The sequence below is a fragment of the Thamnophis elegans genome, chromosome 2 (assembly GCF_009769535.1).
Source record: "Thamnophis elegans isolate rThaEle1 chromosome 2, rThaEle1.pri, whole genome shotgun sequence".
Classification (NCBI taxonomy): domain Eukaryota; kingdom Metazoa; phylum Chordata; class Lepidosauria; order Squamata; family Colubridae; genus Thamnophis; species Thamnophis elegans.
In genome coordinates, this window is record NC_045542.1 from 11,336,751 (window position 1) to 11,361,477 (window position 24,727).

The 24,727-nt window shown below is 42.5% G+C and overlaps 2 protein-coding genes across 2 annotated transcripts; both read right to left on the minus strand.

Moving 5' to 3' along the window:
* Positions 1-10,887, minus strand: WDR45 (WD repeat domain 45). The gene is made up of 11 exons (XM_032209391.1): positions 10,792-10,887; positions 10,039-10,139; positions 9,639-9,713; positions 9,432-9,536; positions 8,737-8,842; positions 7,313-7,407; positions 7,079-7,158; positions 4,877-5,085; positions 2,134-2,235; positions 1,882-2,027; positions 1-1,126 (listed from the first exon to the last, which is right to left on the minus strand). Exons 2-11 carry the CDS (start codon positions 10,085-10,087, stop codon positions 1,017-1,019), a joined length of 1,077 nt encoding a protein of 358 aa, XP_032065282.1. The 5' UTR covers positions 10,088-10,139; positions 10,792-10,887; the 3' UTR covers positions 1-1,016.
* Positions 10,888-12,141: 1,254 nt separating this feature from the next.
* On the minus strand, positions 12,142-24,708 carry GPKOW (G-patch domain and KOW motifs). The gene is made up of 11 exons (XM_032211479.1): positions 24,528-24,708; positions 21,044-21,189; positions 19,651-19,790; positions 19,440-19,546; positions 18,331-18,541; positions 17,459-17,591; positions 17,111-17,246; positions 15,551-15,683; positions 15,085-15,154; positions 14,509-14,594; positions 12,142-13,381 (listed from the first exon to the last, which is right to left on the minus strand). The coding sequence occupies exons 1-11, from the start codon at positions 24,686-24,688 to the stop codon at positions 13,250-13,252; spliced, it is 1,455 nt and encodes a 484-aa protein (XP_032067370.1). The 5' UTR covers positions 24,689-24,708; the 3' UTR covers positions 12,142-13,249.
* Between the last annotated feature and the right edge of the window lie 19 nt (positions 24,709-24,727).

The window sequence follows — 24,727 nt, forward strand, 5'->3', positions numbered from 1 at the left end:
TTATTAATTAGAATGGCAGGGGGAAGCATTCACAATGGTAGTTATGAGTACTGTACTGTATTTATATAATTAAATGCAATAATATTGTCATAGAAAGATCAGAAAGAAGGCAGCATTGAAAACAATTAGTAGAAAATGGAAATAATTTAAAGCCATAAGTTCATATATGGATGTTATCATTTTAAATTAGACAAAAAGGAAGAACAAAAGAATCTGTGTGATTGATTTTCTGCTCTTAAAAACTACTTTTTAAAAACTTCTTATAGAAGTAATAAGGCATCTAGTCCACTCTAGCCTTTTTCTTCTATGAAGATGGGTTGTTATCTGGCCTTCTCCAATGAAGGATTACATAAAAGAATGATATTTTCCACATACATATAGACAATGAGTAAGATTTCACATCATTATTTCAGTTCTTCAGAATTTCCTTCATCCTTTATTGTTCACAGAATGTCAATTAAATAACATAAACATCTGTTCTTGATTCTTAATGTTAACTGTGCCTTTTTCCCTCCTCCCCAAATGCCCATCATTGTTGGGCACATCCAGATATGTAACCTCCTAAGGTTCCAGGGTATAGAAAGTACAGTGATCTGGCAGGTTCTTCCTCTCCAAACTCAGCTATCTGTATTTCTCAGTTCCAAATAAATACGGCAGCTGAGCTAAAGCAGCAGTAAGAACAGACTTCTGGAAAGGTGGCATCAAGGAAGAAAAAGTGCAGCTGTTCTCCAGAATTCACTCCATCTTATAGCAAGATGCTTTCAGCATTTTCCATCTCGGCACTCTGAAAACCTTTGCAGTATATCTAATGATGGCCTTCTGCCAGCAGAATTCCCATTCCCTGCAGCTTCCCCCCACGCCTCCAAATTTGTTATGGAATATTAAAGAACCTTCAGGAACATACGGGGGCAAAAGGTGGAGAGGAAAGGAAACTCCCGTTGCCACTGGTGTAACACTGGATTGCAATGCTTCAGCCTCACATGCTTTTTGCCTGAACAACGGGAATAAAGCTACACTCAAAAGTCATCATCGTCGCATATATCCAAGTAGACATCGAAGGCCTCCCGGTTGCAATTTCCATCAGGAGTGAAGACATACTTATGGAAAGTACCATCCACACAGATAGCTGTAAGAGTAGGAAACAGAACTGAATGTGGGTGAGAGATCAAGAACGGGATTCAGGAGAACTCGATGCATGAGGAGATGACATGGCAGAGAATCTACAATGGCACCATTAATAAATATAAGGAAACCAAAACAGGAGAGGGAGGGAGGGCGTCCTTAACATAAATACTCAATGGCAGAATTGGCCTGGGTCAAGGCTGTATGTGACATACTTCAAGAGGCCCACCACATCTCCTGCCTATCCTCCGCGAGCTGCACTGGCTACCTGTCGATCTCCGGGTACGCTTCAAGGTGCTACTTGTCACCCATAAAGCCCTTCATGGTAGTGGATCTGGGTACTTGAGAGACCGCCTACTGCCAATCACCTCCACTCGACCTATTAGATCCCATAGATTAGGCCTCCTCCGAGTCCCATCTGCCGGTCAATGTCGACTGGCAACCATGCGGAGGAGAGCCTTCTCGGTGGCAGCTCCGACCCTATGGAACGATCTCCCCGTGGAGATTCGCACCCTCGCCACCCTCCAGACCTTCCGCACAGCCCTCAAAATCTGGCTATCCCGTCAGGCCTGGGGCTAAAGACTGTAACCCACCCGAATGGTATGAATGTTGTGTTTTTAATGACGTACTGTCCTACGTGTTAAATGTTTGTTTCCCCCCCCCTTTTTCGAGTTGTAAGCCGCCCTGAGTCCCCCCAGGGAAAAGGGCGGCATATAAATAAACTTCTCAAATCTCAAATCTCTCGTCAATGCCACTCACCAATGACTGAATTGACGTTCTTGGAGGTGTTCCTCCCAAAAGCGCAGATGCAGGCAGACTCCGCTGGCACAGTGAAGCTGGCCAAGCTCCACTGAGAATCCACATACTGACCTATCATGGGGCCAACCTTGCCCACACGGGCCAATCTGCGAGAGAGCAGGAGAAAGAACGGGATTAAGGTACTACGGATGAGCATCTTCCATATACCTATTCATCCTCCCTGCCCCCCCCCTCCGCCCCCCGGCTACCTACGCTGAGCGGCGGTTTAATCGGGTGTCTTTCAAGGCAAAGATGTGGACAGTCCCTTTGTCACTGGACGCACAGAGAAATGAAGAGTCGTGGCTGAAGTTAATGCTGTGGGGAAGAAAGAAGTTTCATCTCGCCGTTCAAGGTTTCTTCCTACGATTGTGTCTCTATCATAACAAATGCTTTATTTTCAGTAATCTGTATATTACTCCTGAAGAGGAGCTTGGTGAAATATCTCTTGACTGAGCCATCTCTTTCCAAAAATAATTGGGAATGTAATTCCCATAATTCCTAGCCTTCCTGGCTGGGGAGTAGGAGTTATGGACATCATTATGGAGATGCCCCATCACAATTGATTAAAACAGTGTTTCTCACCCTTGGCAACTTGAAGATGTCCGGACTTCAACTCCCAGAATTCCCCAGCCAGCATTCGCTGGCTGGGGAATTCTGGGAGTTGAAGTCCGGACATCTTCAAGTTGCTAAGGTTGAGAAACACTGGATTAAAACCTTGGTGGTTTACATCATAGAAAACAAAACATTCACAAAGCAACTACGTAACAGCGAAATAAGAACAAAATAACAAAACAAAATATGGTCCCAAACAGGTCAAAAAAGTCTCGTGAGCTCTGTCTTCAACATCTTCCAGAATGTCCTTGCAACCCCAATTCTGGTTTAGAGCTTGGTTGATCTGTATTAGTTTAGCAGTTCCTAAAACTGTTAGATTATTACACAGCCACACCACTGGGGCAGGGGTGGGTTTCTCGCCCCGCTCCAACCGGTTCGGTTGGAACGGGACTGGCGGCGTCCTCGTGCACGCGCGCGGTGCACGCATGCATACTAGTGTCTGTGCGATGCTCCAGCTGCTCCTGGAGGATTGCGCAGGCGCTGTATGCGTCCTGCGCATGCGTGGAAGCGCAGAACTCATCAAAACCGGGTAAGGAGTGCGGGCGCGCGAGTGGGCCCTTCGCCGTTCCCGGAAGTTACTTACTTCCGGGTTCGCTGACCAACCGGTTCGCAGGGACCGCCGCGAACCGGTTGAAACCCACCCCTGCACTGGGGCCTCTGGATTACTGGATTACTGTAACACACTCTACGTGGGGCTGCCCCTGAAGAGTATTCGAAGACTGCAGTTGGTCCAGAATGCAGCCGCATGAGCGATATCGGGTATACCTAGATACACCCATGTTGCACCCATCCTCCGCGAGCTGCACTGGCTTCCTATTGGTCTCCGGATGCGCTTCAAGGTGCTAGTCGTTACTTTTAAAGCCCTACATGGTTCCGGACCTGGCTACCTGAGAGACCGCATTCTGGACTAACTGAAGTCTTCGAACACTCTTCAAGGGCAGCCCCATGTAGAGCTCTTACAAAGACCTTGTGACCGGCAGTATTTGCACTTCCAGTAATAGTGCATTGATTGATGGATCGATTGATTTGATCTGCATGGGCCTTCCGCTTGACAAGTCACTGTTGTTAAACAACAAGCTTACAACAATGATAAAAACAGTGAACTTCCTCGGTGCAGCACACATGTCTCCATCAATAACCCTCTAAAAATAGGCTCACCTATCTTCCTGTCCAGTACTTGGGCAAAAGACAAATGTTGAAACTTAAGAAGCAGGAAAGTTTGTAACTTGAGCCGGAAGCATTTTGTTCATTTTTCCACGCACAAAATAAAACCCTCCAGAATCTCTATAATAATGTGGCTTGATCTGATCTTACCTTTCCAATTCAAAACTATTCTCAAAAGTTACTAATATTCATCCTAATTCCTTGGTGCCATTATCTGCCTCCGTTGCAATAACCCTGGGAGGTATTTGCCTCAGTTAGAAGTCTCATGATATAGGGCCTGGTTTTTCCCAAGAAGTAACATTAACAAGACTCTCAGTTTCTAACCCCAAAGCCTGTAAATAATTCAGCAATGCTGCTATTTTCCCTGTCTATTCTTTCATTTGTCTCCAGCAGTTGTGATTAACAGAATATTATTTATTTCTCCACAGCAGGCCTGCACCAATTTCTGCCAGTGTGGTTTTTTTTAAGTAGTAAATTTACAGCCTCTGCCACTGCCCCCCAAAAAACATGCTGCTAAATGTTTCCAAGGCTCACCACTGTCAGTTCCAGCACTTCCACTAGCAGAACAGCTGATCAGTGAAGGTAAAGGTTCCCCTCGCACATATGTGCTAGTCGCTCCCAACTGTAGGGGGCGATGCTCATCTCTGTTTCAAAGCCGAAGAGCCAGTGCTGTCCGAAGATGTCTCTGTGGTTATGTGGCCTGCATGACTAAACGCCAAAGGCGCACGGAAAGCTGTTACCTTCCCACCAAGGTGGTCCCTATTTTTCTACTTGCATTTTCACATGCTTTTGAACTGCTAGGTTGGCAGAAGCTGGGACAAGAAACGGGAACTCACTCCATTACGTGGCGCTAGGGATTCGAACCGCCGAACTGCTGACCTTTCTGGTCGACAAGCTCAGCGTCTTAGCCACTGAGCCACGGCGCCCCTCGCTGATCAATACTCCAGGTATTTCTTTGCAACCCATAAGGATTTTTAATTTATCTATGTGGCCCTTTTGATAATTTTTTCAGACCTGCTCTCTGGGGTGGATGGGTGGAGATTGAAGCAAGAGCTCAGTGAGGGAATAGAATCTGAGATGCAATGCAGCCGTCCTAAGTAGCCTAGCCCAGGGAAAGGCAGAGCTGGGCACAGTTTGCAAGGGAGGGCCTGTGTGACGGGAGGACAGAGGGAGTTCTCACCAGTACAAAGTTGCCGGATCAGTCCCTCTCCTGAGCTCTACTAGCTTCTCCTTGGTCTGTGTGTCAAAGAGGCGGATGAGGGTCCCTTTCTTTGAGGCAGAGGCCACAACGGTGCCCTGCTGGTTGAGGGAGATACAGGCGATCTCGCTCTGATGAGCATTGATGGTGAATGGGGCGGACGAGGTGCCAGGCTTGGTGCTTGAAAGATCCTAAGGGGAGGACAAGTCATCATTAAGAACAAATAAACCAGTGTTGAATTTAATCTCAACAGAATAGTTTGCAAAAACATGCCACGTATTCCCTTCAGTCAAGTGCAGCCAATGACCATCCCTCACTAGCAAATAGCTCATGTGCAAACCAAAAATAGAAAAGCAGATTCTGAAGGGGAGTCCGGTTCTGGTTTGCACAAAAAGCATCTTATCAACTTGGGAAATTAAAATCAGACCACAGTAAAAGATGAAGAGGACCATGCAAATCAGAGACTGCTTAAAATAAAACACCTGAATCAGACTTGGCTCATTATTTGCAACTGTATGTCTGTTTCATTTTCTACAATGAAATAAATTATATATTTAGAAAAATAATATCCTCCAAGAGCACAACAGTAAAAACAATATTAAAAAATTGGAAATGATGGTACAAAGCTGGTAAAATACAAGCAAATTTGGAAGGAAGTCAAGGATAAAGAATCCTTAAATTTTGTTTCAAAGGTATGTGTTTCTTTCTTGCTAGTATGGGAATTAAATCCATACCCCAAAGCCCCCTCCCCCATATAAAATCAGAACTAATATCACCAACATACCAAAAAAAAACCTCTGGGAACTAACATTTCAAAAGCCTGGAAGAGCAATCAAGTGTTAACCTGACAATTGGAAGAAAATGAAGTATGATCCAAGTCTTTGGCAACTTCTAATCTTTCTCATGCTAAATGAAAGCAAAAGAGCCCGTCTGACAATCAAGTTGAAACTGGCTATGAAATCTCTGGGAAGGCAACCTAGGAGACTCAAGCTTCTTTTTCTTTTTAGGGAAAGCCTCAAACAAGCTTAATAATGGAGGAGGGGCTTAAAGAGGCTGCCCTGTCTGAGTGTGTGTACTGCAATCTTGGGTCTAGAGTAAACATGACTAAGCCATTCTAAGCTAAGCTAATATGACTCGTGACCTGACAAAAGCGCGCACAACAAAAGCGCGCCGACAAAACCGTGTCGCTACAACCGCGACGTCATCAACGCACCGACAACAGTGCGGCGACAGAAGGGCGATTTACAACAGCGTGTGGACAGAAGAAGGTAAGGGTTAGGTTTAGGGTTAGTGTTACGTTTAGGGTTAGGTTTAGGTTTACAGCGCGGTTCTGTCGCCGCGCTGTTGGCGTGATTCAACGCTCATTCGTCGGAGCGCTTTAGAACTCGCGGTTTTGTCACCGCGGTTTAGTCGGGCGCGCTTTTGTCGGTCGCCCTTTTGTCGGTGAACCAATATGACTAAGTTTAAAAAAAAATCAATCCCTGGCATTGCTCTTTGCCCCCTTTTACACAATCAACCAACACAGGTGACTCATTTGATTTCTATATACAGGTAGTCCTCATCTTTTGGCTGTCCATTTAACAACAGTTCAAAGTTACAATGGCCTCAGAAAAAAAGACTTACGGTATAATCTATCCTTGAAGTTATGACCACTACACCACCCCTACAGTCACATGATCACAATTTGGGTGCTTGACAACCAGTTTGCGTTTACAACAGTTGCAATGCCTTTTGGTCACGTGGTCGTGATTTCTTACCTTCCCAATCAGCTTCCAACAAACAAAGTTAATCGGGGGGGAGGCCGGATTTGCTTAACGACTATGGGGCTCATTGAATAGTACATGAGTTATTTAATGACCATGTTAAGATGGTGGTAAAATTTGATCTAGTAATGTGATAACTCACTTAACAACCACATTGCTTAGGGGCCAAAATTCCGATCCCAACTGTGGTTTTAAATCAAGCGCTACCTGTGCAGGTTACTTTGTGTGATAAATAGCACAAGATTCTGAAGTATTTCAGGATCCGATGTGGTTATTATATCTGCCTATGAAGAAATATTGTCATTTTCACTAGCTTACATGAGATTAAATTGTCTCCCTTTCGTATTGGCCATGGTAAAATGTATTAAGGTTTCCTCGTGTCTATCCTGTCATCTCCCTCACCGTACCACATAACACTCACCACAAGCTGTAAGCTGCCACATTTATGCCCAGGGAAAACCAGGAGCTGTTTTTCCAAACTGGGGCAGAGATCACAAAGCCCTGAGGTGAGAGATAGAGAAAAAACAGAGAGGCATCTTTCAGAGTTGGACATTGATGCAATATGAAGGAGCAGTGGGTCCTTCATTTTTTTTTTCAAATAAAGGAAAACAGGAGTGAAATGAGGGAATCGCTAAGTGAGCGAGGTTCATTTTACCTTTGGGGTTGTCTCTGGTGTCAAACTCGAAGAGCTTAGTGGGGTTGTCGGGGAAAGAATAAACATAGATTCGATTCCGCAGCACAATTATTATTCTGCAAAGATAATACAGGGGTATGCAATTAGAATACAGGAATACAGGTAGCTCTTGATGCACAACTCCAATTGGGACTGGAATCTTGGTCATTGAGCAAACCAATTGTGAAGCGAGATGTCACATGACTGCAATCAAGGCACTTCCTTGTGGTTATTAATCTCATGGGTGACTGAAAAGATGTAATCCCAGGTAAGGAGCACGGGGTACCTCAGAGGGGTGGGCGAGGCCATGGGATGCCCAACACAGGATATGTATGAGTCAGGGTGTAGGTAGGGGCTGAAGACTATTGTCTCTGCTCAGAGGTTGAAAATCCTGCTTGGATTTTGGTAGGGGTGGTTTTCAGCTGTGGAGCAGAGAGTCTTCTCCACAGCATACCAATAACTTGTGCACAATCTGTGACAGGCCCTCCTAGGCATTCCCCACCCTCTTGAGACACCCCAGGCTCCTTGCCTTACCACGCTTCTTCTCCACTCTGCTTGAATCTTGGCAGGAAGGATTTTCAGCTCCAGAGCAGAGGCTTGTCTGCACCACCACTACCTCCAACCTGTGCAGAGCCTGTGCTAAGCCTTCCGGGGTCTCCCCTACTCACATGAGGCTCCTGTGGTCCTTACCTTACTACACTTGCCCTTCACTCTGCTTGGATTTTCAGTCCCTGAGCAGAGGGACAAGTCTCTGCGCTCCAGAGCTGAATTTATTCCCTGCCAAAATCCAAGTAGAGTGGAGACATAGTGCAATAAAATAAGGAGCATGGGGGGTAGAGGAAGCACAGGGTTAACAGAATTCAAGGTGCTGGGTATTGGATGTAATCTGTGGCTATGTAGAGATTCTAGGCTGATTCCTCTTTTGACTCTGCCCGAAGATCTGCTACTTCTTCTTCTACATCACCATTCTAGTATTATACAAATGTATTAAGGATATATTGCTGCAGAGGCAATTTTATTTATTTATTATATCTATATGCCACCTATCTTGCCTAGAGGCAACTTTAAGCAGCTTTCAAAGGGTAAAAACAAGGCAAAATATTAAATTAGAATTGTATATCTTTACAAATTTATATTTGCTTCCAACTAATGGATCAATATGAGAATCTTTGATACAAGAATATAAATTGATACACATTCAAATGTTCTAATTACTTTTTTTCTGCTTCAATCAGTGATGCCAGTACAGATTTTATTGTAAACAAATTGCATGGATATAACTGGACTTTAAATATAATATTGTAACAAGTGGTATGTATTGTGGCCATCAAATTCAGATAAGCAGAAGGACATAGCATCCTACCCATGTTCTGAACCCAGTAAAAGAGAATGAACTCCAAACATACTTGTCGTGTCTCATGCGGACAGCCAATGCTGGTTTGGTGAAGGTGAACTCCAAAACTAATTTGTCTTTGCCTTCTTTCCCTTCACGAGAATCATCCCAGATCAAGACTACAATGGAAGCATGAGGACACAGAAGACATAAATCAACAAGGACATAGAGAAACAGGGAGAAGATAGGTCCCTGTGAGGGGGATAATCAGAGATTATATTTGTTTGTCTCTGTATTAGATTAGATTAGAAGGTTTATTTATATGCCGCCCTTTTCCCTGGGGGGACTCAGGGCGGCTCACAATCCAAAGGAAGGGGGGAAAAACAGACTTTTACATATAAGACAATACATGATTAAAACACAACATTCATACCCTTCGGGCGGGTTACAATCTTTAGCCCCAGGCCTGACGGGATAGCCAGATTCTAAGGGCTGTGCGGAAGGTCTGGAGGGTGGTGAGGGTACGAATCTCCACGGGGAGATCGTTCCATTGGGTCGGAGCTACCACCGAGAAGGCTCTCCTCCGCATGGTTGCCAGTCGGCATTGGCCAGCAGATGGAACTCGGAGGAGGCCTAATCGATGAGATCTAATAGGTCGTGTGGAGGTGATTGGCAGTAGGCGGTCTCTCAAGTACCACTGTTAGAGCTGAAATTTACAATTCATGATTCCTTTGCTCTGATTCCACTTCTTCCCTTGAGAATACCTACCTGAGATCTCCGAGAATTTAGGGTTGCCACCTCCTCCTACAATAGCAAGAAGATTAGATCGGTGTAGCATTTCAACCAGCCCTACGCTGCCCACCTGTTCGTGATCTAGTGAAAAAACAAACAAACAAGAAGTACTATTGTAGGACTCATTGCACAGGAGTAGAGATATTCCACAGCCCTGCATTTTTAGCCATCTTTGCTCCTTACCAAGGTGGCCCTTCTCCATAAGAGGTTCCACATTATAGATCCGAACACCTGTCTCCATGGCACAGCAGAAACAGCCTATTATGAGAGAGCATAGATCAACTGTGTGGTATATTGGGAACATCATAACTCACTGGAGTCAAAAGGAATACCATAATCTACTAGTGATATTAGACTGCCCCAAAATCCCTGAAATAAAAAAAAGAATACATTTCCTAGCAAAAAAGAAAGTATATTTCCATCAACAAGGCTATTCTCAAATGCAGGGATTAGAGATCGCATTATGAGCTGAAAACATCTCAAAGCTCTTATTTTGAAGGGCCTATGACTCTCCATTACAACCCCCTATTAAAAGAGTGCCAGACCTCCTGGGGAACACATTCAATAGAATTCAATAACTTACTCTGATCTTGATTGAAGCGCAGGCTGTTGACCCCACGTTGCTGAGCCATAAGAGCTGGATGGTACAGCCTCAGTTGAGGCAGGCACACAATATTCCTGGTTCTTTTCCGTTACCCAATAAGGTAGCCGTCATGGTGCAGAAAGACAAAATCAACATAGAAATATGATGCCAGTGGAAGGCCAAAGAGCCCAGGTGACATTTTTAGTAGGTCCTAAGACTGCAGGAGCTTCCCTCCCTTATGTTGTCATCTCAGCTGAAGAGACCAACCATAAGGGCACCAGGTTGCACAAAAAGACACCTTTGCCACTCATATCTGTCTCCATTTAAGAACTTCCATCTGTGTTCAGTTGTTTCAATGTAACCTCAGTTCTTCTCAGTTACCAACCCCTTTGCCACTCTTCCTTCTTGGGCTGACTCCAGGGATCTCTTCTACAGCCCACCAGCAATAAAACGATTCTCTCTCCTAATGGGGATCTGATCTTTATCCAGTCACCATTTTTTCTTCCCATTTAAGTGTTCATACCCAAACACTCCTGCAAGCTCTTCTCGAACAACGTACACTTCCCACTTCGCCGAGGTTACAGAGCCACCCGGTCCTCCCCTCCCAAAATTATTCAACCCAGTCTGTCCTAATAGGGGAAATACAGGGAGATGCCATTGCGGTTTCTTTCCTAAAAATCTGAAGAGGTCCGCCTGAAATCCCCCGCACCCCACCCCCGTTCCTCCCTCCGCTTCACCTGGAGGATTCCTTACCTTTCCCCACTTTATTTACATCGACATTAGCTATCCGTGAGGTAAACAACAGCAGGCAGTTCAGAGCTACTTCCGTTCGATCATAGAGATGAGGCAGAGAGCGCTCACGTGTTAGGAAGTTACTAAAGTCTCGGCGGCCATGTTGGAAACTGGCAGGGAGCCCCGAGCTGTGAACATACGGGGGTTCTCTCGCTTGCTACAGGGGAAGAGGCCGGGAGTTTTCAAGGCGGCCATTTTTGAGACTGGCAACACAAGCCGTTCAGCTGTCCCGTTGCGGGAATTGACCAGGGCTAAAGGGAAAATGTGTTTATAAAAAGCTTAAATAATGTGGTAAAGTAGTTAAAGCGCAGCTAACAGCGCTGATCCTCAGAATTTACAACATAAAAAATAAAGATATGGATATGGAAGAGAGAAGCACCTGTTGTTTCACTGACGAATGGAAAGGGCCAGATTTATCTCCAGTAAAATATTCTCTGAACAAGCCAAACTGCATCCTTCAGTCCTAGAACAGCTGGCAGTTGCAGCTAGCTTAACATATGGGTTAGAAACACATTGGACTCTGTGACTTTTAACAGTCTTGACCTGGGGGAATCCCAAATCAACCTAAGTTTCCCTTCAGCTTATTTACTTATTTAATAGCAAGGGACCTATAATCCTTTGGAGAGGTAGGCAAGGAGAGAGAAACATTTTTTTATTTCTATTAGAGATCCTTTTGTTCCTCTCTGTAAATGTGTTTTTTATTTTCCATTTTCATACAGTCACATATATACTGTGCAGAACCGGGGCCATATAACATTAAACAATAAACACAGCCATTCCTCTTGTCAATAATACCCCCCAAAATAGAAACCCAATGTACCTCTTCGACCCTCCATACACCCTTTCTTTTGCCCCCCTCCAACTTTCCCTCTTCCCTCCATCATTCCCCTCTACCCTACTTCCCCTCCCCCTCTACCACTCCTCTCTCCCGGTACACTCCCTCCCTTCCTTCTCACCCTCCCTCCAATCCTCTCTCCCACCCTCTCTACCCCTCTTTCTTCTATCCCTCTACTCCTCTCTTCGGTGTGTTCCTACTATCTATTAATATATTCAGCTTGTCCTATTTTAACACTGGAATTAAAGAGCAACAGTATACAAGTGCAATCACGTTACTTTAAAATGATCCTTTTGTTCCTCAATGCCTTCATCCTATTCTTTCATTGTTTGCAAATGTTTTTATAAAGTTTTGAGAGAAGGTAGTAGAAACCAATAAAACCTAAGAATGCTAGGTTGTTCAACAGTGTTGCAATATCTCAGGTATTTTGATTTTTTTTTTGCTTTGGAAATTAAAAACCACCTTAGACAGTGCAATTTACTGATCACAATTTTAGTAACAATCATACAAAGTATAGGCAAAATAAGACTTTACTTATATTATAGCCAAAAAGAGAGTAAACTATCAGCGAAGTACAAGAAAGCTATTTTACACATAGTAGTTGGGTCTGTATTCATTTTTACACAGGTGGCAGGAAAAATGGACAGTAACTTTACATGACATTTTGAGAGGGAAATTTACACATAAACATATTCATTTTAGCAAAATGAGACACCTGCCAAAAGATTATTCATCTATGTTCATTTCTGATGCTTATTTATGTTTAGGTCTATGATGAAAATAGACACTCCAGGATAATGTAAGATAAGTATTATTCTTTCTTTCCCGAATGCCTTGTAATCTAGTTTCTTCCAACAAAATAACTCTTGCAAACTTCTACACAGTGTAGCAATTCTCTTTTCTGACAACTAATTGCTTCAGGATTTTGTGAATATAAGTTCAATACAAAATGACCATCCTGAAAAAAAATCAGGAAAATACATTGGTTCCAGGTTCCATCCTTGAATGCTTAGAGAATTTTAGTTGAAGAGCAAGTTATTTCTTACATACATTTTACCAACCTTCATCCCAAATTTTCAGATGACAAAAATTGCAGTAGCTATTTTCTAGAAAAGAACTTAAGAGGTTAAAACTCCACATTCCAAAAAATAATTTAAAATGGAAGTCCATGAACCACTAGTTTCTAAATCAGAAATCTTTGTGCTAGGGGTGGCTTCATTTTCAGTCCTCTAGATCCAGAGTTGACCAGCAACTGTTTGATTATGCCACATAGTGCCTTTACTAGATCACTCGTCTTTGGCAGTTCTGGAGCATCATTGATTCAGAGATCTCTACATGTCATTAGCTAAAAGTAACAGAACATCTAACACCTTCATTAGAAAAAAAAACCCAGCAAAATAACTGAATATGAATCATGGATTGCTGTGCATATGAAGGCTGCTCGTGGTGTGGTCTGTCATGCTTAATACTTCCAACACCACTCCACTGAGATGCCACATTATGGACTGGGTTCTTTATTTTGAATCCCAGAAGAGAAATTCCTCTGTTCTGTAGATGTTCTTTTATTTGGAGGAGCTGTGGATCTCAATCATCCTCGAAGCCACCAACATAGTGACAGATAGCATCATAATCCAGAGTCAGAAGCTTTTCGTCATCCTGTTGTAGTTGCACCACTGCATGATTCTGTCCCTTGTCTCGACGCAGAATGCGGCCCATCTAATTTAAGAATGAAAAAGCATGAATGAGGTTAGTGTTTCTTTTTCTGAAGGAAAGAATACGTCTGAGAATATCAGGTATGGGCAAACTGTGGAGCTCCAAATATTGTGTTATTCCAGTGATCAACCACCCTTACAAGTAGTAAGCATAACTCGATTTCATGTAACATTGCAGTGCCAAAAAAATGCCCCAAACCTTATTAAATGTGTTCTCACATGTGATTTGCTGCATTTTAGTTTACTTTGTAATTGTTTCAAAAAATACATATAGATACCGTATTTTTCAGAGTATAAGATGCTCCAAAGTATAAGATGCACCTAGATTTTGGGGAGGGAAACAAGGGAAAAATATCTGCCTCTGCCCCCCAGCAATTTGCCTCCTTGCAACAAACAGTACAGACAATATACAGTTTGTAGTGTTATATTTCAGACTATACTTGTACAGATGCTGTTAAAATTGATGAGCTTTCTGGAAATATAGTTATTCTCTGCTTTTTAAAGAATACCACTTTTTAAAACAATAGCATGGGGCTTCTTCAGATCAAGAATTTATTTTAAAAAGCTTCTTTGTTTTGTTAAGTTGTCTAGAATAATAATAAAGCAATCTTTAAAAAATAAGTCTAATAATTTGAACATTCTATAGGCATTTATAGTTATTGACTTACCTCCTTGCAGCAAACAGCCTGATTAGCACAAGAAAAAAAAATCTGCCTCCCAGCAATTTGCCACATGGAACAAACAGCAAGTTTCACTTTCTCCGGATCATCAGCTGTTACAGGCTGCAGGGATTGCTATAGCTTATTGAAGCCTCTGCAAGCCCCCATTTGCTGCAAAGAGGAAAATTGCAGGGAGGCAGAGGCCAAAGGGTTGGGGCCGGTGGGTGGGTGGGGGCTACATTCAGTGTATAAGACGCACCCAAATTTTCAGCCTCTTTTTTGAGGGAAGAAGGTGTGTCTTATACTCTGAAAAATACGGTATTTGTTATCATCCCTGCAATTTACTATTGTGTTAGTGGCATACAAGTTTAATAATATAAACAAACAAACAATCCCATATCTCTATAGCATGAAATTTGAGGGCCTTAAAGAGAAATTAGCCAGGTTCCATCTCACTGGATTAGTGACTTACCCTTCCAACATGCTCCCCCAGTACCACCATAACCCAGTCTGAATCATTCCGAGGAATTACAGTCTCCAGCATAGACTCATGGATACCTGTAAAAGAGGTCAAGGCCTATTAAATAAAAAAAATCTTCTTTAAAGTATTATGTATTGAACATCTCTTTAAATATAAATACCTGTATTTTCAGATACCAATATATAGTGTTGTTTATTATTTCAAAATCAAAGAGTAATGTTTATCTATAAAACTATTAAAACAAACTGTTAAAAGCAGGACAAGAACTTTAAGTGTTTTGAAATCATAGACCGAGTAGCAAAAGTAAAAGACAAAAGCACCATCAACCATCTCTGAGAAAAAGGTGGTTCAGAAAAGAGTAGATGAGCAGGCTGACATGAGTGCAAGCCTTCTTTCAGAAACTTGGGTTCCCAAATCACAAATGTCCTCCTTGGAAGCACTGACTAGAACTTCTGCACCAAAGTTGGACACTTGTCTTCCTAACCATCAGGCTAAGATGCTGTTCCAAAAATATCAACGGTCAAGTCTTGACTCTCAGACTTTAAGCAGCAGCATTAATACACTCACCATCCAGAATTTGTCCCTCGGCTATTCGGCAAACACAGGTGTCTGGCTTGAGGACATCTTCAATTACCATCTGGAGACAAAAAAACAACAACACAGGATTTCATACCTTGTGTTGGGGGTCAGCTTATGTATTTATAACAGTTTTTGGCTGGAACTGGCCCTCAGCTGCAAGCACTCCCACCAGTTTTAGATCTGCCTTCACTAATTTGGTGTTCTCCAGATGCAATGGGACTACAACACCCAAAGTTCCCAGGAAGCAACCATGCTGGATGGAAATTCTAGGGACCCAGCACATCTGGAAGACGCCAAATGGGTCAGTTGGTTTGTTGGCACAGCAATTTATCCTTTTCTTCACCCACACTGCAAAAAAATATTACATTGCTAAAAAATTAGATTTATAATTTGTACACACTAGGTTCAGATAGTAATACTGTATTAATGATAAGAAGCAGGTTTCTACAAGTACCTTGGTATTATAATATTTTCCCCCTTTGTAGAGCTTATCTATAAAACGGACTCGCAGATCTTGGCGCAACCAGTGAGCAGCTCTGGAAGAGGAACTGTCACCAGACTTACTCTGCTTCCCAGTATGGTTCTCTCTGTGGGCACAAGAGAAATTATTGAAGAATTATTAGTTGAAAAGGGTCTCTTAGGCAATCACCTAAACCCTACTTAGTGCAAGAATTCAGATTAAAGCAAGCTGAATATATACAACTAGATGGCTACCGGGCCGCTGCTAGTGTACATCCCATAAAGAGAAGACCACCATTCCTTTGGGCCAAAGGTTCCCCCATCAAGATGTCTGTACTTGTCAGGATGTTTTTCTAATGTTCACTGAGAAACTGCCTTCTTTTAATTTACATTCATTATTTTCTGTCTAGAGAGAGAGAAAAAATAGGTCTTGGATATCTTCTGTGTAATGTCTTTCCAGGGCTTTGAAGAGGGCTACCTTATTTCCCTTGCCATTTTTTTCTTGAAGTCTAAAGAAACCCAAATCTTTCAATTCTTCATACAGCTTAGTTTCTGCTCTCCTGATCATCCATCTTATCTTTTTCTGAAATTGTTTCAATTTTTCTGGATTCTTTTTAAAGTGTGATGCCCAGAAATGACCTGATCTGACCTTCCCTTAAATACTCAGTGGCTGTTTCATCCATAGGGCTTGAGCTCCAATGGTACAAATTATCTTCCATGTCATTCCCTGGACTTTTTCTCCATTTAATTATCTTCCTTAGGGATCACTGCTTGCAGAGGTGGGTTGCTCCTGGTTTGGGCGAACCAGTAGTAGCAGTGGCGGGAGGCTCCGTGCACCTGCCCGGATGCTTCTGCGCATGCACAAAAGCATTGCGTGCATAGGAGCACACCTGAACCGCTAGTAAAAAAATTGGCAATTCACTACTGACTGCTTCCAATGTCCATTAGTCCAGTAGGAAATGATAAATCCTACTACTTTCTCATTAGTTGAAGTGGGACCATTTGTTTCTCCAACCCTTTGGCTTTTTTTGCTATGAAATAGGACGATTAACACGTCCTAAGTACTACAGCTCACAATTGCAGATTTTTGTCTATTTACTTTCACATTTGCTTCTCAGGACACCACCTGTCGAAAAGCTATCTTTTTTTTTAATTCCCTTTTTATGATCTCAAGTTAACCAAGTTAAAACTCTAGCCTTAAGGCTTCCCAATTGAACTGGTTTCTTGATAATTCTCCATTTGCTCACTCGCAAGATCTAAGCATGCCAACTTACACTGAATCGAAAACAGAAATAGTGGGATGAGAAGACATCAAATGGGATTTGATTAAAATGATTAAAAACCATACATTTTGGAGTCAGCACTGTAATCTCCAAAGAACAGGCATATATTATATTCTAAATAATTGTATAAGCCAAGTGAGGTCTTTTCTCATTTATCCCTTCACCACCGTTGGAAGCTGTACTATGGCAAATGCTTGATCCAAGCACCAGCAACCACATAGCTACAGATTTTAAAATAGCTCCCAGCACTTGCAAGAGCAGAACACTTTTACCTATCTGAATCCGTTGGGTGCTTCCTTTTTTTGTCCCTGCTCTCGTTTTTTCCTTTGGAGGCCCTGTTATCAGAGCTGTCCTTGGCACCGTTTCTTTCTTCCTCCTCCTTCTCTTTATGAGCCTTGCTGAGGCGACCTGTACTGGGGAGAAGCAAATAGTTGAGAGAATAACCCATGTGGGGAACAGATATTCATAGCAGATTTTTATCCCAAGTTCTGCAATCCAGATGAGTTGGCTTTTATATTGACAAGGAGGACCGTTGTGAGAGGATAGGTAGTATTAGTACTTAGCATCCCCAAAGAGCAGATGTCTATGTGGGAACAACGGGGAAATCTACTTTAACTTACTTAAGTCTTTAGCCAGCTTATCGTATTCTTTCTGGGTAACAGGCTGTACTCCATGTTGACTCACAGTGACCACTTTGCTGCCAATTGCCAGTTTCACCATGACACGGGCATTATCTCCATCAACACCTTCAATCTACAAAAGACACACGTCAGGGCCCAGTCATTAAGTCAGTGTGGTGGTCTGATCCTTCTAGTGCTAGATTGAGACTAGGAAGCCTTAGATTCAAATCCCCAGTGGACCCTGGAATTCACTGGGCAAATTCGTATAATTCTCTCCCAATTCAGTCTATCTCACAAGGTCACCACTAGGAGGATAAAACAGTAAACTCTATATTAAGTACTGTGAACTCTTTCAACAGAAAAGTAAATACAAATAAAAAGAAATGCTATGAGATGTGGATAGCTGATATGACAGATTGCACATAACGGCTATGCCTGCACTGCAAACTGATTCAACACTCTGTTTTATCAGAACTTCCTCATTTAAAATAAAATTCTCAGTAGCTTGCAAAGGCAAGATTAGGAACAGCCTCTGTTTGCACAGCAATTTCATAAGCAAATGAATTGTCATGAAATTAGCAGTATACATACACATTTGGGAATTAAAAATATTTCCCCAGTACTGCCACAGCAAAACTCATCACTAGGACACAGGCAGAGGCTGTCTACCTAAGATAAAAGGGGAGAGGTTGCAAAGAAAACTGGACACTCGCTCATTCCAAAAAAAGAGCAAAGGGATTTATTTCTCAACTTGTGCTCACTTCCCAAGTCTTCTTTGGAGATGTGTGTGTGTATGTATGTGTGTGTTTCCATTCATATCAGTTCAAAAAAAAAAAAAAAAAGCAACTAGCTTAAGAAAAGCATCAGTTTACCTTTCCATACAACTCCTTATGAGGCCCACTTTCAATGAAGACGGCACCTCCCGGGACCAACCCCAAAGGCTCATCTTTGCTCTTTGAAGGTTCCTCGCCTGGCTTTGGAGGTCGCTGGGATCCTGAAGGTTTCAAGTCCTTAACTGCTGAGCGATCTGCTCCAAGGCCCAAGCCCTTGGGCCGAAGACGGTTTTCTGGTGGCTTCACATCCCTAAAGTAGGCAACAAAGCAGAACAATGGGATAAAAGGGAAGAAGTGAGGTCACTACACCTGCAAAAATGCAAAATTACGTTATCTATCAGAAATAGCATAAGAAAGACATGAAAGCACCTGGTTCAAAACTTAGCCCAGACCTGAAACCTTGAAATGAAGTTCTTATAGAGGAAATATGGGCTTGATAATAATTGAGCATCTCTTCTTACAATGTTAGCAGCTTTTAAGCAATTAAAACTTATATGAAATAATGTAATTGAAAGGGTTTGAAATTGATGGAAATAAAACCTATATTGCTGTGCAATTACCTGTGGGATAGAAAGGAACCCAATCCTTTTGTTCCCATGCCCAAAGCATGGCCATTTTGGTGATGGGGGTGGGGTTTCAGGAGGCAAAAAATGCTGTATTCAGCGTATAAGACGCACCCAGATTTTCAGCCTCTTTTTTGAGGGAAAAAGGTGCGTCTTATACTCCGAAAAATACGGTATATTAACAGATCCATGCTGACTTCTGCCAAATAATCCATTCTCTTGTACATGTTGTCAGACCAACTGCCTGACACGTAAGCCAGACTGACTGATTCTGTAATTATCCAAGCACTCTTTCCCCCCTTCCTGAAAATAGGAACATATCTGCTCTTCTCCAGTCCTCTGATACTTCACCTGACCCTCAGGATTCCTCTTTTTCATTCTGAAAAGTTTCCTTGTATGTCAGTGGTGGCAAATATTATTGCTACAATTAATCTGATAATATTGCTTCCAACAACTTGAGACACTTAATACTCTTAAGTTAATTTTTGACTGAGTTTTTAAAGCATTTCAGTTAGATTACTTTAAAAAATAACCTTACACATTAATAATGTAATAATAATGAGCATATATGTAAAGAACACTTACTGTTTAAATGTGCGCCCAATGCCTTCTCCTGCCTTCCAGCCCATGCCCTTCAGCATAGCAAGACCATAAGCTTCCACTGGTACCTCTTCATAATCCGACTCAGTTGACTGCCAAAATTAATATATATAGAGAGAAGGAAAAAGAACAGGAATTAAACCAACCAAAGTAGGAATTCTAAGAATTGTCCATAATAATGCAGTTTTATTCTTACCGGTTCTGGCCGCAGGCTGACGTCCACTTTGTCCCCATCTTCAAAGCCATCAGGCACACGGTTTACCATGAGGAGAGGAATTGCGAAGTTGGGATCTACCCTGCTTCCACTTTCCCATTGCTCCTGTGATTTCTTGGATTCTAAACAGCAGTGAACCAAGGCATAAGATTTAAGTCAAGAAAACTCTAATATTTCTTTCCTAGGTCCAATGGGGGGAAATTAAGAGCTACTGAAATCCAAGGTGATCTGGATGTTTATTACAATAGATTTACCAGGAAAGCAGCAGTGAAGTTATCGGTTTTATCAGTTTGCATACATCACACCTCCTGCAACCAGATTTTCTCTTTGTGGTTTAGAAGCATTGCTATTAATTTAAATGCATCATCAGCAACTAAAAAAAATTTAGTATAGAATGCAAGCACAAATTATACAGTGCTATAGTTTAATGGTGTACTTACAAAGAATGCCTCCAGATGGGGAACTATGGCCCTTTTGTGACTTGTGGACTTCAATTCCTAGAATTCCTGAGCCAGCCAGTTAACTCTTCTGAAGCTTAATGTTTAAGTTATCTTAATATTGGAGTGTTAATAATCTTTAGTCAATGCTATATAAACGCTACTATACTCAAATAATATATTATTATTTATTAAATTTATTTGCCACCTGCCCATCTTGTCGCAGGACTATGTAGTGTCTTACAATAAAAAAGTAAAATTATAAAAGAAAATGTAAATGTAACATTAATAAAAATACATATAATTACAAATAATTAAAAGATCTGTGGGGAGAGAGAGCAGGATGTGGAGGGGGGTGGGGAGAGTGTGTGTTAGGTGGGAGTGTGGCAGTATGGTCCTTCCCATTGGCAGCTAGGTCTTCAGGCTCTTACAGAAGGGCAAGAGAGTGGGGGCAGGATATTCCAGAGGGCAGGAACTGTGGCAGAGAATGCTCTTCTCCTGAATCCTGCCAGCCAGAATTCCTTGACCAACAGGATCCACAGCATACTTCCTCTGCCAGCATGAGTGGGGCGGACTGTCCTAGCAATTAATCACCTCCATTCATGAATCACCATTGAACAGGTGACTTTGAAAGATTTTCCTCTCTCTCCCTCCCCCTCCCAATTATGCTAATTCATGTTTCTAGTCGATGGGGATGTTGTACATGTTCATGGAAGGGAGATCCAGGCTAAAACCTTGAGATACTATGATCTAACAGAGGTCAGTATTAATTTCCAGCATCATCACTGACAAACCATCTATTGATTCCTCCACAGTCTTAAAATTAGCCCATTAGAAGTTGCCATAACAGGTTCCTGTCATTATAAACTGGGAAAAAAACCCATCTCATATTCTGTTTTTTACTAGTGGACAAAGTTGCAATTCTGTCATGTATTCACCTTCAATGAGTTCTTTGACTGCTTGTGCATCAACACCATTAAGCCCATCCTGCTCCTGATGGGTTGCAGAGACCTCAGGCTTCTTCCACTGATTCTTCCGGATCAAGGGAATGACAAGCTCTTTTGGCTGAGGAGCTGGTCGAACACTGCAAGGAAAGAAAGAGTGTCAATAAAAATTGTGATTGGGGTTTTTCTATTCACATACATTGTGGAGAAGTTTCAAGAGGCTGAACTAGTCAAGCAGCATCCTCTCACAGAACTATGGTCTTTTACTGTATGCTGGGGGTGGGAGGGGGTCAAATCTTAAAAAATTACATCAATATGGAGACCAAAATTTTCAAGTAATATTTAATATGCCCATATTAAATATTTAAAATGTACAGTGATTTTGAACATACAGCAAAAACTTCACAAATTGCATTATTTTTCAATGCTTCATACTGCAAGAAGATTTAGGCAACAGGCTCAGGAAGAAAGTACTGTAATGATTACTTTATGTATAAGAATGACTTACTGAAAGAAGAATTACAGTGACAGAGGGAACCTCTACAGCTCTGTTCCTTTTTTGCCCATCACTACACTTAAAATGAAAGGCTGAGCGCCAAAGAATTGAGGCCTTTGAACTATAGCGCTGGAGAAGATTCCTGCAACTCCCTTGGACTGCAAGGCAATCAAACCGGTCAGTCCTAGAGGAGATTAACCTTGACTGCTCTTTAGAAGGCCATTTCCTGAAGATGAAACTCAAATACTTTGGCCACCTAATGAGAAGGAAGGACTCACTGGAGAAGAGCCTAATACTGGGAACAATTGAGGGCAAAAGAAGACGGGGACGACAGATAATGAGGTGGCTGGATGGAGTCACTGAAGCAGTAGGTGTAAGTTTAAATGGACTCCAGAGGATGGTAGAGGACAGGAAGATCTGAAGAAACGTTGTCCATGGGTCAGACACAACTTCGCAACTAACAACAACACTTAAAATCTCATGTCTACAAAGCTTTTACCTGGCAACAGACATAACCAATCCTTATTGTGATATGGCACAAGTAGATCAATTTTCACAGGTGACTATCAAACATTAATTGCTAAACCTAACCTGTTTGGCATGCAAAAGAGCACAAGATGGTCAAAATAAGTAGATGCATTTGATTTGCACGTGAAATTCACTGGCAGGCACACAGTTTTTGGTAGCAAAAAAGAAACAAGAACCACTTACACTGGATTTGTTGAAATGAAAAGCAATTAGCACCACTGCATTTATAATAACGTCCTTGTTTCACAGAAGACAAAATAGACCTTTTATTTGTATTATGATTCCTTCACTCCTTTCTCTGTCCTGCACATTACTAAAGGATAGCCTGGAGTAATAAGTAATTGATTTTAGGGTGCTCCATTGGCAGGCTATATAACAGGACACAATCAATCAATCAGAATAGAGCTGGAAGGGATTTTGGAGGTCTTCTAGCCCAGTGTTTTTCAACCTTTTGGTGCAAAGGCACACTTTTTTCATGAAAAAAATCACAAGGCACACCACCATTAGAAAATGTTAAATTTTTTTAACTCTGTGCCTATATTCAATATAGGCGGGTGTTTTTCCCACGGCACACCTTACACTATGTCACGGCACACTAGTGTGCCGCGGCACAGTGGTTGAAAAACACTGTTCTAGCCTAACCTCCTGCTCAAGCAGGAGACCCTATACCATTTCAGACAGGTATCCAATCTTTTCTTAAAAACCTCCAGGGATGAAGCACCTACAACTTATAAAGGCAAGCTGATCCATTGGTTAATTGTTTTAACTGTTAGGAAATTTCTCCTTAATTCCAGGTTGCTTCTCTCCTTGATTAGTTTCTATCCATTATTTTTTGCCTTCTGGTGCTTTGGAAAATAAGTTGACCCCCTCTTCTTTGTGGCATCCCCCCAAATACTGGAATACTGCTGTCATGTCACCCCCAGGGCTTCTTTTCTTAAGACTAGCCCAACCCAATTCCTGCGACCATTCTTCCTATGTTTTTGTCTCCCCTTTAATCATCCTAGTTGTTCTTCTCTGCCCTTTTTCCAAACTGTCAATATCTTTTTTTATAATGTGGTGCCCAAAACTGAATGCAATATTCCAAATGTGGTCTTAGGATTTATAAAGTGATACTAATACTTCACGTGATTTTGATTCTTTGCTTCTGTTTATATAACCAAGGATTGTATTAGGTTTTTTTGGCTGCTGTCGCACTTATAGGATTCAACAATTAAACTTACAGGATCACTCAGGCAGCACTAACTGATTCTCACTAGAGTAGTGAAACTGTATCTAGCTTGCTCTCTTCCAACAACAGCTCACATGACTGAGTACTGTACAGATAGTCCTCGACTTACAACAGTTAGCAATAGCAATAGCAATAGCAGCAGATGGAAGGTTGAGTCAACCTTGAGCCAGTGAGATTTGAACCGCTGAACTGCAGATAGCAGTCAGCTGAAGTGGCCTGCAGTTCTGCACTCTAACCACTGTGCCACCTCGGTTCATTTAGTGACCATTCAAAGCTACGCCACTGGAAAAAGTGACATGACCATTTTTCAGTGACCACCTTGGTAGCATCTCCATGATCATGTGATCAAAATTCAGATGCCTGGCAATTGGTTCATTCTTACAACCGTTGCTGTGTCCCGGGGTCATGTGATCCCCTTTTGCGACCTTCTGCCAAACAAAGTCAGTGGGGAAGCCCGATTCACTTAACAACCTGGTTTTTAACTTATTAACTGCAGTGATTCACTTAACAACCAAGGCAAGAAAGATCGTAAAGGTTCCCCTCGCATATATGTGCTAGTCGTTCCTGACACTAGGGGGTGGTACTCATCTCCGTTTCAAAGCTGAAGAACCAGTTTTGTCCAAAGATGTCTCCGTGGTCATGTGACCGGCATGACTCAATGACAAAGGCGCACTGGATGTTGTTACCTTCCCACCAAAGGTGGTTCCTATTTTTCTACTTGCATTTTTACATGCTTTCGAACTGCTAGGTTGGCAGAAGCTGAAAAGTAATGGGAGCTCACTCTGTTATGTGGTGCTAGGGATTCGAACCGCCGAACTTTCTGATCGACAAGCTCAGCATCTTAGCCACCGCGTGCTTATAAGAAAGATGGTAAAACGGGGCAAAACTCACTTCACACATACCTCGCTTAACCACAGAAATCGTGGGCTCAATAGTGGTTATGCCGATGACTACCTGTATTGTTTTTTAACATGGATCTGAAACCATCTTCCACCAGAGAGTGCGGGCTTTGGGGAGAGACCCAGGGCAGAATCCATCTTCTTGAAATAGCAGCTGTCTATATGCGGGGCTTTCGGTACTGGGGGGGGGGGGAGGCTGAACCCCAGTAGCTTGCAAAAGGTTTACGATCCAGAGTCCGCCCACCGGGGACACGAAGCCGCCTCCGCACCACAGATCCGCCTGCTTAATCCCAAAGCGCGCAGCCCCCCCACCCGCCCCAGCCGAACCTTTGCAATTCTTTCCCTTCAACAGCGGAGAGGAAATCGGGCTCCTGTTTCGCTTCGCCGCCAGTCTGCCCGGTTACGTGGAGGAACCGCTTCCGTCCGATGGTTCGGGAAAAACTGAACGAGACCGGAACCGATGCAGGCTTCTCCCTTTCCTCCGCCATCTTCCACGGGCTGCCTAGGCCCCGCCCCTCTCCCCACCA

Bases quoted from the DNA above. Each gene is read 5' to 3' on its own strand.
- WDR45 (XM_032209391.1), bottom strand. From the start codon at position 10,087: ATGGCTCAGCAACGTGGGGTCAACAGCCTGCGCTTCAATCAAGATCAG. The intron at 8,843-9,431 runs GTAGGTATTCTC...CTTCCATTGTAG, and splicing joins TAAATTCTCGGAGATCTCAG to TCTTGATCTGGGATGATTCT. The intron at 2,028-2,133 runs GTAGGTAGCCGG...GCTCTCTCGCAG, and splicing joins CGATTAAACCGCCGCTCAGC to ATTGGCCCGTGTGGGCAAGG.
- GPKOW (XM_032211479.1), bottom strand. From the start codon at position 24,688: ATGGCGGAGGAAAGGGAGAAGCCTGCATCGGTTCCGGTCTCGTTCAGT. The intron at 15,155-15,550 runs GTACTTGTAGAA...TTTTGTCTCCAG, and splicing joins GAAAATATTATAATACCAAG to ATGGTAATTGAAGATGTCCT. The intron at 14,595-15,084 runs GTGAGTGTATTA...CCTCTTTTACAG, and splicing joins CGAGGGACAAATTCTGGATG to GTATCCATGAGTCTATGCTG.